General features: G+C 30.4%; 1 protein-coding gene across 7 annotated transcripts in view; it reads right to left on the bottom strand.

The window, feature by feature from the left end:
- Positions 1-16237, bottom strand: part of LOC126739256 (triple functional domain protein) — a 288570-nt gene that overhangs the window by 124553 nt on the left and 147780 nt on the right. For all 7 annotated transcript variants that reach the window (XM_050444845.1, XM_050444840.1, XM_050444841.1 and 4 more), the window contains 6 exons: positions 16009-16179; positions 13868-14109; positions 10181-10433; positions 9985-10126; positions 3865-4361; positions 23-259 (listed from right to left, as the gene is read on the bottom strand). In XM_050444845.1, the coding sequence (XP_050300802.1) occupies positions 23-259; positions 3865-4361; positions 9985-10126; positions 10181-10433; positions 13868-14109; positions 16009-16179 (1542 nt within the window). The remainder of the gene's footprint in view (positions 1-22; positions 260-3864; positions 4362-9984; positions 10127-10180; positions 10434-13867; positions 14110-16008; positions 16180-16237) is intronic.

Here is a 16237-nt window from a genome sequence, read left to right as displayed (position 1 = left end):
AACACATGCATAAAAATATTACCTTATGTTTCTTTTGCAACTCCTCATAATAGGTGCCTCCGTGTTGAACAAGGTAGGAGTTACTTTCGGGTTTATTTTTGCAATAATTCACGTACATGTCGAACTTTTGAGCCCAAGTTACGAAACAATGGCCGACGTCTTCAGGCATCGTTTCGTATTTTTCTAGTTCTTTTAAGAAGATCGAATTGTGGAAGTTGTAGATGTCTTCTATGTTGCCAAATATTACATCTTCTTTACCCTGTAATAATGATAAAGATATAAAGTATTGAGTTTCCATGAAAAACTTAATATTGATTATCGTTAAATCGAAGAATCCATCCAATTTCGGTGGTTCGATATACAGGTTCAAATCTGCAGTATCGTGAGTTTTATTTGTGTAAATGGTTACGTATTTAGCTCTGTAAGGGCATCAACATGCCTACAGTAAGGCACATTTTAAAACTAAAAACCATTAAAAGAGAAAAACCTTTTGTCATAATAACAATAAAGACTCAAAATTTACACAAATAAAACAATTCACGATACTGCGTGTTTTGAGTTTAAATTTGTCTCAAAGATCAATTAATTGCAAGTAGTTGGAAACATTTATTAAAAAATATGCAGTATTTATATAATTAATAAAAAAAAAATTAAATGAATAACAGAAATATGCAAATAGAAACTTATATGAGGGGGATAATCTATAAGGTTTTAATCAATAACTCGTGAAACGCATTCGCCAATAAATGGGGAAGTTTTAAACTACTTAAAATGATCCCAAAGAAAAATGTTAATTGAATTTCAATGATCAATAAAAATTGTTATGAACATAGAAAGCAAAGTTAATGAATTCTTAGAAGTTCTAAAAAAATATTCTACTTTAATTGATATATCTAAAAATTTCAAAACATGAATTTGTATGTATAAAAGAGCATATATAATCCATAGAGAAACAAAAAAAAACTCATGTTTATATCCATGTCCTGATGAAAAAATACTTAAAGCTGGTGAAGATTCACAACTTAATAAAAATTATAGACCAATTAGCGTTTTTAGTTATTTAGTCATTTTACAAATATTTTTTTAGTATGTTATGTAAATAGCTTATTCTATTTTTTAAACATTTCATCTTATTAATATTTATTATACGTATAGCAATGTAAAATTGTAATAGGTTCTTATTTAAGATTATTTTTATTTTATTGTAAAATTTCAAACTGCTGTTGAAAAAATTATTAAAAAGTATTCTTGTATTCTCTTCTAAACGAGAAAATATTTATTTAAAAACAAAATTCCAGGCAGTTGAAGTTTATTGTTTATTTAAATAAGAATATCAGGGAATTGAGGTGTTCAAGCGCCTGAAATTCAAATATATTAAATAAAAGCTTACACTCCTACATAATCTTAAGTTTCTAGAGTTAAAAAATAGTGCCAAAAAGGAAAATTGCGCACCTAGTTAAATAAATACCTGTTCACTAAAAGTTTATTTTAGCAGTTTTAAGCTGATGATGACAAAATAGGACTCAAAACATTGTAATTATAAGTAGAAGTTTTGTACTAAAGTTTTAGTCTGTTATTTACAAGAACCACTTTCAATTAAAAAAACTATAGTCCAAAAATCTCAGTATTTATTATATTATTAGTTTTTGAAGATAATATGAATTCTTTCATAGCTAACATACTATTCACAATCAAAAAAGACTGTAATATTATTAAATATTCATGTTTTTTTTCCATTAATTCAGTTCTTATACAAACAAGAATTAACCTTAAATACACTTGACCTTTCTATTTAGGAAAATTAGGCTTTGTAATTTTTTTTTAAAATCTTCATTTGTAAAAAACTTTTTGCTCTATCAAAAATTAACTAAATCAAAGCTCCTTGAAGCATTTTGACTATGAAGTTATCGATCAGTATAAGCCACGTAATATAAGAAAAAATAAGAAAATTTGGTTACTTGTAATAAAATAAAGATTTCTGTTGATATACTAAAAAGTATCTTTATTGAGACATAAGATACAGTTTATTATAACCCCAGTGGGTTTTTCTTTTATTCTTCCTTCAAACAACAAAATGAAACTAACAGAAACTATACAAAAACATTTTTTTAAATCAATCTATGAAATTATGTGAATCATCACTCACTAGTATCAACTTAAGTACAGCAGCTTGTAAACAATATTGCACAAATTAGATTGTCTTACCATTCGAGAGTTTTTGCAATATAAAACGCGTTAAATTAAAAATTCATTTTGTATAGTTTATTTATAAAAAATAGATTTAGCTTTATTCTTAGAATACCTAAGCCAGTTTATGTGCCAATTTATGAAGGAACATAATTCACTTAAAAAAGTCTTCCCTTTTAACACCCCCAGAACCCTGATTAAATGACCGAAATATTGCCAAATTTTTCTAAAAAGCAAATAGAGTTAAATCTGGAGGACAAGCCGGCCCAAAAAGCCCGTCCTCCCAGCCAATCTTCAGATCAAGCTTCAGTCAGGTAGTCAGATATGTTTCTTAATTTGGATAATTTATTTTTTTTTAACTAAACTGGTATCATCCTTATCCAATTGAAATTTTGCAATTGTGTTTACTCATTTCTCGTTTTTTTCCAAGGTTTTTCTTTTACAAAGATGTCACAGAGAGTGGTTGCATCAACATGAATATTAAGGAATGATGCTCGAATCAGCTACAGAAATATTATTTGATGAGAATGAAAGTTACGTCTCTAAAAGTAAGCATGATATGGAATCGGAGCAATCTGGGAATGAAGATTTTAGGAAGGCAATAATGAACTTGAAGGAAATCTAAGCAGAAAAGATTTTTTTATGAACGCGAAATGAAAAGTTATTACTTTTTTTATTTTTAATCTCATAGTTCAGTTCCAGTGCAAAGCAAACACCCCCCGCTAATTTCAGAAGAAGTCATAATTTTAGTAACGAGTTTACCTGGAATGCGTACTGCAGAAGCATTGGGAGAAAAAGCAAGACCTTTGCAAGTCTGAGAATTACTACTTAGCGAAGATATGCTGGATGAAGTTATCCTTTTGACACATTGTAAACTTCAAACTCGGACAAAGTGCAAAAATTCAGTCCATTCAATATCGAAAGACAAAAAAACCTGTAGAATTAATTGTTGAACTTTCCTAGCATTCATTATTTACACTTAAGTTTTTAAGACACGAAAGTTTAGAGAGAGAACTAATCACACTAAGATTCGATAAACTCTGATCACACCATTTATGCAAAGTGGAAATACCGAAAACCTTAGATTATCAAGACAACTGACAAGTCGTATGGAATGTGAAGATCTAAATGATGAGCGACTTTAAATAAAAAAATATTGTTACTTATGTTCCTACAAATTGAAACAGACAAAACATTTTTTGTTTGTCGTGAATGCGAAACACCAATTTATTTGAAACGTGCAAAAAAATGTGCAAAAATCGACACAAATGAAAAAGTATACATATTTGACCTAAGCAGGATTCATGAATTTATTTTTTTTGGTTTAGGATTTTTTTCTTAGTTGACAGTATAAGATTTTTTATGATAGCGGTTAAATGTTAAGCTAATTAATAAACTTGCAACCATGTTTTGACGCGTTCTAATGCGTACAGTTTCTTACTTTCGAGGCATAATTGTGTCAATTTTCATAGACTTACACTGATTGGCTAAGCTGTCTATATACAACGATATATTACATGTTGTATGTATGTATCAACCTACTAACTAAATATAATAAAGATTTTGGTCTGAAAATCTCTGTACTTAAGATAAAAAAAATTAAAATGTCCACTAAAATCAACATAACATGTTCCCTTAAAACGGTTCATCAAAAAAAAAGGAATAAAAATGTCTAACCTGTAGTACTGCAGGAACCCCATTAGCATTCCTAGTCTCATACAAAAAACACTTAATGCACGTCTCCAAATCCTTAACGTATGTCCGTTCAGTTTGCAAAAGTTCAGCCATAATAAACTCTTTCCTTCTGGCAGACCGTCTCTTTTCTTCATTAAGCTCCTTCAAATCTTTGCTAGTTGCCTCCTTAATTTTCGCCTCCAAACTCGGATCGGAGTTTCTATCTATGGATAACTCTTTCTTTTCAGATTCTTCCTCTTGTATCCCTAAAGTTTCTTCCAATTGTTGCCGGTACTGTTCCATCCTGGAACTGAAGTCTTTGTACCGATTGTCCACGGCTGCGACCCATTGTTTTATGGAACTGGCATGCGCGTGTCCTTTTTCTACCAAACTATCTGCTAGTTGGATAAGTAGTTTTACTCTCTCGCGGGTTTCTTTGGCAGTACCTTTGAATTCGTTGTGCTCACGTAAGAGGCTTTCGGTTTCTTCGATATTATTACCTAAAAAATAAGTTTTTTATATTAGAGGTAAGGAGGTTAACGTAACACAGGAACTCCCTATTTATTATCACATTTTTGAATTCTATGGTCAATTTAAGGTATTTTTTAATAAGTGATAATGAATTAATTATTCATTAGATGAAATACTACAGATAGTAATCGTGTATTACAAGGTGTAAAGAAAGTGCCATTGCAGCAAAAAAAAACATACATTAATACTTTTACATTATATAAGAAAAAAAAGGATGCCAGGACAAAAACTATATCACAACAGAACTATTTTAAATTAATACAGAAAAAATTCCACCAAATCGGTTTCTCGGCCATCTCCCTCTAGGTCGAATGGTTGGCTAGCCTGGGAAACCATTAACAGAAATTTCAAATGTTATAAATTTAGGACTTTTCGCCTAATTCCAGTTCAGCATTTAATAGTTGCACAGAAAGACGATCTCTTTAAATTTGTGTCAAATTATAATTCAACTAAACGAACCTGATTTTTTTAATTGTTAGAACAGACGAGATAACCTCGGAAATATTTAATAAACGCAATACACATCACTGGGAAGGAATAATAAACTTTTGAGTGTTGACTTTGACTTTAATGTGATCTGTGTAGGTGTATGTCTAGGCCTGATCATGTTCTGATAAGAGCGAAACACTTGTAGCTTTTAAAGAAATTATCTATACATATGTTTAATGAGACTCTGACTTGGGAGTTTTTTACTTTTGTTTTTTTTTTGTGTGGTCTCTTGGAAAAATAATGGATGATATGTTTCAATAAGAAGTAAAAGGTCACCTACATTACCTATATTTTATATTAATGTATTTAATTAAATAATAAAAGCCCAAAAATTACACTTTGAGCGGCGGTAACTCCAAAACAGTCGAAGACATGTAGCACCCTTATTAAAAGTACTCTGAATTGACCTTAGAATCCAAAAGTGTGATAATAAATAGTGTCCCTTTTAAAAAACGCAACATTTATAGCGTAAGTCTTTTGTATTTCACACAATTATTTTTTTATTACTATTTTCAAATTCTTCGAGCTAAAATACATGGAGCGGCTAGTTTCAAAAATACGGGTAAAATAAAAAATATGTTGGTTTTACTATTTATTGGAATACCCTATTTGTCCTTAAAAATGTTTATGCCTTCGAATATGTCTACCTTCACAGACATTACTTAGATTAAACAATTAAACAACAACTATGTCACTAGGTGTTTCCATATTTTATTCACTGTGATATTATAATTCATTTATTTGTGATATTAAAGAATATAATGGAGTTTTGAAAAAAATTAAATAGTCAAGTAATTTTTTAAATAAGAAAGTAAACCTATAGGTTAAAATAGTTATCATTTAATACAGTAAAGAAAACTTTTATATTATGTTACTTTAATGAGACAAATTTAACATAATATGTTTCTACACTTTTTATTTTAACAAATCGAATTTATAGAAATGTTTTAGAACGTCGAAACCTTAAAGAACTTTTTTTTTTTAATAATTTAAACATATCTTGTAATTCTTCCTGATTTTATATATATTATTATTTTTCTGTGACTATTTTTATTTAAAAACGTTTAGCATCATGAAAGACTTCGTGTTTTATTTTTTATCTATTCCCCACCTGAAAAATTAGTTTTGGGTCACTGACTTTGAATATAATATTGATTTTGGGTTTACATAAGTGGCAGATTTGTTACATGTCGTAGCAAACTGTAAAGTTTATTAAGGCATGATTCAATAAATAAAAAACAATGCCACTAACTTAAACTCCTGAAAATTATTCTCTTAGCCATATAGTTTACTCATAGCCATTCATAAACTATATGTACATATTTAGTAAACGTATAAAGACTAGTGACAAGTCTCACAGTCTAGTTTATGAATTCCGTTTTTCGATAATTTAGTCATCTTATAATGTGTTATAGAAGATACAAATTTTGTTTTATATTTTTAGTTTAATAATAAACTAAAAATATAAAACAGCTATAAAAGAAAATTCTTTAATTTTAGCCATCATCAGCCATCTTATTGATTAAATCGGCACAATTTTTAAAATGTTGGTAATATCACTTAAAAATTGTACAAGATATCAATTGCAAGTTGAATTTTTCGTTTAATTTTAGTTTCAAAATTTAATTTATATAGATCAAAAATAATATAGGACTCGACTTAGAACATGCATGCAATTAGACAGGGTGATTTTTAAGTTGATACTTTTTTTTTAACTGTGTATAGAACTCGGTAAAATAAAACATTTTTTCAAATAACTTTATTCAAAAAACCGAAAAATAAAAAAATTGCATTGCCAAAATGTTATAAAATGAGTCCCATACCACCGTCTATAGATTACAAGTCAGACCACTCCAGCGGCCCTGAAATCGATTGCCCCACCCCCCGTTCCTCACCTCGCCATGCATCGGCTGGGTAGAGCCCAGGTTTAGTTTTCGCAAGTACGTTAACTTGTGTGCATCCGTTTCGCGAGAGAGTTTTTGCTTGTAGCGTTTTAGACAATAATTTGGTTACATACTACTTGTATAAATATAATTACCCAATAATAAAGTAGTATGTATTTCATCCCTATATGTTAAATATTTTGTGTCTTAAAAAATAGTTTATTATTTATTTTCTCCCCGTAATGTTACTGGAATAGTTTTAGCCGATTTTACAACCTATTGTCCCAAACCAACATACCCCACTTCTTTTTGTCGGCCACCAATGTCGGCGTTTAAGACCCGATAAATTTTGATATTTTAACATATTTTATATATATTTACTATACACACAAATGAATACAAAGTATATAATTTACAAAACTACTTATTTAGCGCTTATTATGATAATTGTTTGTTATTCTTTTGCGCTTTTGTATTTTTAAAACGACCTAATTCAAAAATTAAAATAACCCATACCGTATTTAAATTATTTTATATTTTTTAGTGCGTTTAAATGTGTTTTTTGAATTGTTAATTTATTTTAACTTTAGATTTATTTTTTGAATATTCATCTCTAAAATTTCCACAAATATTAAGTAAAAACTTGTATTTTTTGATAAGACTCCTAAAAATGTAGCAAATTTAAACAATTCAACAAGTAAGGTTTTTTTCAAATTCACTTTCTATATATTATGTCAAATATAATAAAAGGCAGCCATTTTGAATCCGCCATATTAAACGCTTCCAATTTATTTAAAAGTTCAAATTCATTGAACTGATGAAAACTTCTAGATACACCAATTTTAGAAAAGGGAAACTCAAAAACATTTTAAAAACTGTCCTTGTTATCGAAAGCCAAGCACCTACAAAATTTGAAAACAATCTGACAAGTAGAAGTTATAGTTTAAATAGAATTCTTAGATTTGTTATATACATACATACAAACATTGCCACATAAAGGCAAAGAAGTGAAGCTAATATAAATAATGTGTAAAAACGTTAATAATTAAGAAACACTGTCATATAAACACATTCTATTCCAGTCCTATAAAAAAGTTCTTATTTTATGACTTAAAATACTTCTTATGAATACTCCTCGTATAAAAATAATCAGCGCGCCTCAGAATTTGCTTTCATCGATATTTACGATAAACTCTGGTAAACGCTCGTACGCAGCAAACAGCGGGATTCAAGGTCAATTTTGCTTTAACACGGGCGGTATAGGAAGTGGTCTGACTTGTTGTAATCTATAGACGGTGCCCATACGGTCCTCTCTAATTTAAATAAGTTGTTCAAAGTTGTCACCATTAACTTCAACACAACGATTTGCTCGACGTAACCACTGTTCCGTAATGGCACGTAATAGAGAAATCGGTTTTTGTCTAACTGTTGCCGCAGCCTGCTCAATACGTGCTATTAGTTCTTCTTGTGTGTCGATAGGCGTCTTGAAAACTAAACTTTTCATATACCCCCACAAAAAAAAGTCACATGGATTTAGGTCTGGCGACCTTGGTGGTCCATTTCGGCCAATCCACCGATTTGGGTAACTTATATCCAAAAATTCGCTCACTTCTCGTCTAAAATGGGCAGGTGCTCCATCCTGCAGGAGCCACATAGCTTGCCTGATATTCAGTGGCACGTCATCTAACAGAACAGGCAGATTATTTTGCAAAAAGTCCAAATAAACATCGCCCGTCAAACGGTCTGACTAAGATAAATGGTAAAATAAATGGTCCTCCAACAAGTATCCCATTCACAATTCCTGCCCACACATTAGCAGAAAAGCGGTGTTGAAAATTGGTTCTGCGAATTGCATGGGGATTATCAACAGACCAAACATGCGTATTTCGAAAATTGTTTGTTCCGTTTCGGGTAAATGTTGCCTCGTCCATGGCTAAAATTTAGCTGGAAAAATGTTGATCATTTTCATGTTGTTGTAGGAACCATTCACAAAACTGAACTCTGCGGGGGAAGTCTTCAGGCAGTGGTGCTTGGACACGTTGAACGTGAAAAGGATTAAATTGATTCTCGCGCAATGTTGTCCATACTTTTGTTCGACTTAATCCGACCTGCCCTGCAACAACTCGAGTACTTGTTGGATCTTCTTCGATGAGATTTAAAATTTGTTCTTCCCTATGAACATTTTCAGGTCTCCTTCCTCTTCCTGCATGCCCTCCACGATGTTCCCGTAAATCAATTTTTTTTATTCTGTATGTCCCTTGTTTTTGAGTGTATCGAAAAAAGTTATTTGAAAAAAATGTATATTTAACCGAGTTCTATACACAGTTTAAAAAAAAAGTATCAACTTAAAAATCACCATGTATAGAAAATAAAGTGACTAAACATAAGACAAATTAAATAAATAAAAAAATAACTTAATTAAATTAAATTAAATTATAGCCTGGTGAAAAAAATATACTTTTCACAATAGACCCTACTAAGAGATTCTGTTTGCAATTTCACTTTCTCTTATTATATTTTACTTAGAATTACTTACTTACTTAGAATTATAAAAAACGTATAATTTTTTAATTGAAATTATTATTATCACATCAAAGTCATTATCAAAGACACGTCTTGTTTTGCATAATTTTAAAATATTTTATTCAATGCCCACTAAAGTAACAGACACGTATATCATTCAAACTTAAATAGTCACAAAAGAAGTTCGCAAAAAGTCTATTTTAGAGATTAAAAATGAATTTTCATCAATTTATTGCCAGGTTAAGAGATAAAATGTTCCATTTTTTACATTTCTAGAATTATAATCTAGTAGTTTTTATCTAACGGCTATTCCCTTTAGAAAATGCTATAAAATCTAAAAGTCTAATATTTATGCAAAATTCACCTAGACGTGGTATAATTTATATAGAAGGATTTAATAGTAAGTGTACGCCTTGCAGTATATTCTTTGAATAAAATAAACCAAAAACATTATGGTTTCAAAAATCCTTCCTAAAGGATCTACTTTAATCTTACATACCGAATACCGGTATAGTCTATAAAATTTAACTAAGGAGTCCATGTTTATAAAGTTAAGTTAATAATATAATTTTCCTCTACGAAGGGAGTCCTCTTGGACCCATTTTCGCACTCATTTTAACTGTAAATTAAGTAAGTTTTTATTTTTTACTTATAAAATATATGAAAATGCTTCTTTTTAAAAATATTGAAAGCCCACCTAAATTCGTAGCATGTGTAGTCAAATAACACTCTCCAGTATCGTGAATCCATTCGATGGCTTGCTTGGCCGATCGTTCAAACAAAACGAACTGCTGACACTGATCTAAACGCTTCTTTCTTTGTGTCCAATGTTCTAGCACCTAAAATAATAAATTTTAAAATACTTCATTTATATGTTTAATCAGATATCTAACCTTATTTTCTTGACTTAACAACTTTTCCAAGATCCCTTTCACCCTACACTCATGATTCGAAGCGGTATTAGTGAAATTATAAAACTGCAAACTTCTAGTGGTATATTTTAAAAATGTTTCCGCGGTTCGCCTTGCTAATGTGCACGCTTTTAGAAACGCTTCTTTTTGTTCTTGGTGCTTATTGATCAACTGAGATATCGCGGTAGCTTTGTCAACGTTTGGTTGTCCGGTGGAACACCAATCTTCATCACGTCTAAAAATATCAAAAAACTATTTAAAATAGTAATTCGCGAATCATCTCAAGTAAAAAATTGGAATTTTACACGTAAGTAATAGACACAATTAGTATGCCACCAAAAATAACAATTCTTAATCACTTAGAGGCACTAATGCATAAAGAAAATGTTTTATTCATCTATAAAAAACACAAATGTGTAAACATTTCGAACAGATGGAAAAAGTATATTTATTATTTTTTACCGCATTTTGCTGCTCATTTAGAACCTAAATGAATACACTTGAAATATTTATTTTTTACATGACTTAATTCATCATAATATTATAGAAAATGTCAACGATACTTGGCTATCAGATGGAGAATTCTGACAAAAGATCAGGGTAGGGTCAGTATGGGGTGGAATGTACACAAGTATCTTCAAACTTAAATAATTACTTAAAAACATATTTATGTTAAACTAATACTAAAAGGGCCAACCATTGTTTCAAACTGCTGCTGAGTTGCACTGAACTGAAATGTGCAGTATTCGAGTTGTACACACAACTAAATTTATATGAAATCGTAAATATTCAAAAATATTTGTTAATATTTTTTCCTGTTACACGCGATGAAAAACTACATGTGTTTACTGACAATGACAGGTAGATAAACAAAATAATTGATAATATTTGTACTGGTAGTGGCAATTTTACTATTTCACTCGTATTGAGTTAGTGAGTTATCGGAAGTTTAGAGGGGAAAAAGTATTGGCCTGGCAGAACAAGGCATAGCACAAAGGCAGATCGCAAGTACGCTGAGGTTTACACGAATGGTTGTTTCAAAAACCTTAACAAGGTTTCTGAAACTGCGAACACTACTACAATATCTCATCCCGAGCTTCTAATGCAACTTTTGCAAGCTGCAGGTATTAGTGTTTCTGTAAAAACTATCAGAAGAAGACTTGACACTCGGAACTAATTTAGTAAAAGATAAATGAGTGTTTCCAAGTTTTCCAGAACTTTCAAGGCAAAATAAAATTGATTGTTTAAATTGATGTTTAGAGTATGACAATTGGATTATTGAAAGTTGGACAAACGTCTTATTTTTAGATGAAACTAGAATCGTCCAACGATCAAATCATCGGCGAATTCGGATTTTCCGAGGTAGAAGGAGATAAGCTAGGCCTCGTGCTGCCAAACCTATCCTGAAATACAAAGGAGGTACTGTAATGTTTGGGGTGAAATTATGATAAATGAAAGAACTCCTTTAATCCCATTCGACAAACCCTAACAGGTCAAAGGAATGTTGATTTAAATTTGCAACCTGTAGTCAAGCTCTGGACAGCTGATTTTGGCGATACAATGCGAGATAATGCACCTCCACATAACAGAAGAGTTGCAAAATGTTTTTTGATGAAGGTACTGCAGTTTTGGAGTGGCCTTCTTGCTCACCGGATCTTCATATAGATCAAAAGAAAGGTTAGACCTCGTCAAAATAATCTTAATACCACAGCACAACTTATACAAGCGGTTTTAGAGGAATGACAAATATTCCCCAAACAGAAAATAACTACTTGGCAGATAGTAACCTCGTCGAATTCGTGCTTGCATCGATGTTAGAGGTGGCAATACTGACTAATAAAATTATGTAAATAGCATTATTTTTTGTTAAGTTGATATTTTATTTTAAAATTATTTTTATAGAAATCTACACTTTCTGTTATTTGTTGACGTATTCTAACTAACTTGGTTTGAAAAAACGGCTCTTCACTTTTCAATAATTTTTTTCAAGTTAAATCCTATTTCTCGAAATTACTGGATGATTTCAGAAAAGTTAAGTTGTATGTAGATGAGCAATACGTAGCTATACGCATTTAAATTTGCATCTGAAGAAGGACTCTGTTTTCCATAAGTACGGCACTACAAAAATATTGCTCTTTATCTTAATACTCCAAAAGAAAAGGCCTTTTTAGAGTCTGTTTGTGGTAATATCAGTTTATTTTTGAGGTACCTTTAAACACCTGTTAGTCATAACGTAATCACTATTACGTTTAGCATAGACTTATAAGTTTCTCGTTTGGTATATATTTTGATTTTTTTATTCTTATAGATTGCAACATTAGCTCTAGAAATGTAATTTAATTTTTTATATTACGTTTATATGTACCTCTGGTAAACTAACTATACATATTTGCACACAAAGATTTTAAATCTAAGTGTAAGAAATATTTTTTAGGTACATTATCTATCTGAAGCATGTTAATTAAAAAAAATTGAAATATTGTGGAATACCTAATTACCTTTCTGATCCAACTAACCTTTTGCCTGTAAATACGATACCAGAACAACTAGCCAAGGGAAACTGACAAGGAAATTTGTACAGCAGAGGTGCTAATTGTATTAAAAAATCAATTTTTTTTTAATCATTGTTTTTTAAAAGCAACGGTCCAAGAAAATATATAAGGGATACTATCTAATTTTTTTTTGCATAAAAGAAAAATGGTTTTTACATATGTTACTGATAATTTTGAAAAATGTAAATTAAATGTCAAATAATATATAGATGAACTCGAAAAATTAAAATTAAATTATTAAAATAAATTTTTAATTTAATCTGGACATATACAGGTGCATAGAAAGAATGAAATATTGCAATATTCTATTTTAATTTTTTCTTGTGCATTTTTTCATAAAAAATTACCATACAGGGTAGAACGTGCCAATGTAAAAAATTTACGGAAAGCTAGCCATTCTTTCTGAAGAAGATAAGTTCAAATTAAGATTAGCACTTCAGGAACATCCTTGTACGTCTTGACGTAATTTGATAAGAGATCAAAATTTTAATATTTAGATATTTCGAAAAGAGCTTCATTATCCCTAAAGTTTTCTATGTACAAGAACTTCTTAAAAATAATCCAGAGAAACGCATATAATATTTACAAATAAAGCTAAATTTTTATTAAGTAGGGAAGTTAACAAACAAAATTATTGTCACCGGTCTTGAGAAAACCCACACTGGATTATTGAAAAAATACCCAGTATCCGCAAAAGGTCAACGTATGCATGGGGATAATTAATAATAGGATCCTAGGACCATATTATTTTGAAATAAATCTAAATAGAAATTTATATTTAGATTTCTTATCTTTAGAATTAATTCCTGCTTTGGCAGTTATCTTTCTATATCAAAAGGATCCGGATACCAGCAATTATGGTTTTAACAAGACGGTGCTCTTAGGGCTACATGAAGGAAAATATATACAAGATAATTCGGCCTCAAAATATTGGGGAATTAAAAGCATGCATAAAAGATATAGCAAGAAATATATCCCCAGTGACAGTTCGGGACTTTTAGGATTTTGTCAAGTTTGCTGTATTTTACGGGGTTGTCGAGAAAATTGCAATATTCCATTCTTTCGATTCACTCTGTAATATACATTTTCAAATTATTATTATTTAAAACTTTCGTACCTATATTCCCTCTCAAGACTATCCAAAACAGAACAAACTTGCTCGGCAGTCTTATAAAAGTTCAAGCTGGCAGTGACCAGTTTGTGACGCTCTTCTGCGCAAGTCACCAACTGCTGCCACCTTTTGGTTACTTCCTCGGAAATGTCTCTGATGCTCTGGGGATCATAGTGGTTGCCGTTGATCAAGGCGTCTGCTCGGTACTTCACTTGGACGGCTGAGGTGTGGGTTTTTTCTATTGCAACCTGTACCAAAATATGTCCAATTTATATTTTGATACATTAATTAAAACTACTTAAACAGTATTTTATGGTAACTATTTTAAAGTATATGAACGATAATTTAGCAATACATTACATAAAAAGTAATCTCAGTACTGTTTCCTATTAACCATTTAGACACAAAAGTTTTAAAATTGCTCTTGCTCAAATTCATGCATTCTTGATAGTGTGATGAATTTGCTACATCCAATATATTCCAAAGCTAATTCTGCTAGCTAAGCTGCATTATGCACACCAAAGTCGTATATAATATTAATGGAATCAAATTTATTTTTAAGGGTTTATAATACTGCCATCTTATAAAACAAGTACCTGTTTAACACTTAAAGGATTATAATGTGCATATAAAATTTAAGTGGCAAGTATCGGTAAATTATAATAAATTTGTTATTATCCTAAAATTACAATGTATACAAATAAAATAGATATTCCTCAAGTCAGAGATATGAAGTTATGAGTATATTAACCTTAATCACAGATATTAATTTTACAGGTTTTCTATATAAAAAGAATATTCTTATTAATGTGTATAGATGTTTAAAGAAGTATTATAACGCAAATCTTAGTTTGTAAACTAGATTAAACATATGATGTTCCCATTTAAGACGACAATCCGCTGTAATACCGAAGTACTTATAGTGTAATACCTTATCTTATAAGTACTTAGTATTCTTTTTAGCAATCTGTTATTCACTCACTTGCAAATATTTTTTTACTTTTTCTTAACATGTTTCCATGCTTCTCCATTAATCAGTAAGATAAAAATTTTGTCCGAAACAGTAAATATTAAGAAAAAATGCTAAAAATATTATCGGACCTAAAATTGTATCCTGAGGGATACAGTTGTACTTCCGAGGATTCGTTGGCTGTGTTATTTAATTTCACCATTTGAAGTCTTTAGAGATAGCTCTTAAGTAATAAAAGTGGCAGTCCTCTTTTACTCATATATTCCAACTTACATAAAAGCAGTTCGTTATTTATAATACCAAATGATTTAGCTAAATCTAGGAATATATCTGTGCACTCTTTCCCTATATCAATTTTATTGATGAAGCCAAGCTGTTTATTATATAGCGCTTTTCTAAATATTTTTCCGACATTGATAATATACCTCTTTAATACAATTTTTATTAATGATTTTTTATTTGGATAACAATGTTGGCTTTTACTGAGGTCGATTATAGTTAGATGGGGCGCAATTAAAATTAATAAATAAAATTGGCCTTAAATACTATACTTTGTAATCCTTGGGATTCAACATATTGAAATTTCTTTAGTATCAATTATTTTACTTGTAAGCAGGGCAAATCCAGGAATAATATGTTAAAACGAATCACTTACAAGTAGATTAGTTCTTCTATATATAAAGGACCAAATTGGATTTCCTTAATATCACACTTTGTTATTCGGGATGCCTTGCATGTTCTTTTTAATAGATCCACATCCAATAACATTTATTTTAAAATAGTTATTTATTGAACATAATTTAAACGTAACGTTGAACGTAATTGTATGTAAAATGATCCTTTTTTTATGAATGGGAAATTCAATTCACAATTCCCATCGAATAAAAACGTTTTTGTAGTAATGTATTTTAAACACGCGTAACATACAAATATACCACTTTAAATAAAATACACATTGAAGCTTGGAACTAGTGGTTAATATTAAAGACATAATGAACATTGGCAAGAAGTCGCAGTGGAGATTTAGCAAGCAGACGCTTACGTTTTGTATTTCTAGTACGCTTGTTTTTTTTTTTCTATACTTTAAAATGAAGTCAGCGTTTTTATATATGAAGCTACGTCTATTTTTCATTATAAGCTGAGTTCGACCAACTAGTTTTTCAGCAAATTTACCAACCTGAAATTGTTCATGCTCTTTCTTCAGTAGCTCTGCATCGGCCAAACTATTCGGAATGGTAAAACTAGCCATCAGCATCGACTCCCCATTCCTAATCCAACTTATCACTTGATTTGCGTCATTTTGAAACTGTCCTAGCTGAATACACTGCTCCAATTTCACTCTTTTCAGCTAAAAATATTATTCTTATAACCTCAGAAAATCTATTGTGACATTTGGGTCACAAAGT

This window comes from Anthonomus grandis, chromosome 8 (genome assembly GCF_022605725.1).
Source record: "Anthonomus grandis grandis chromosome 8, icAntGran1.3, whole genome shotgun sequence".
NCBI classification, from domain to species: domain Eukaryota; kingdom Metazoa; phylum Arthropoda; class Insecta; order Coleoptera; family Curculionidae; genus Anthonomus; species Anthonomus grandis.
Note: the sequence above shows the minus strand (reverse complement) of the source record. Positions and strands in the feature narration are given on the sequence as shown.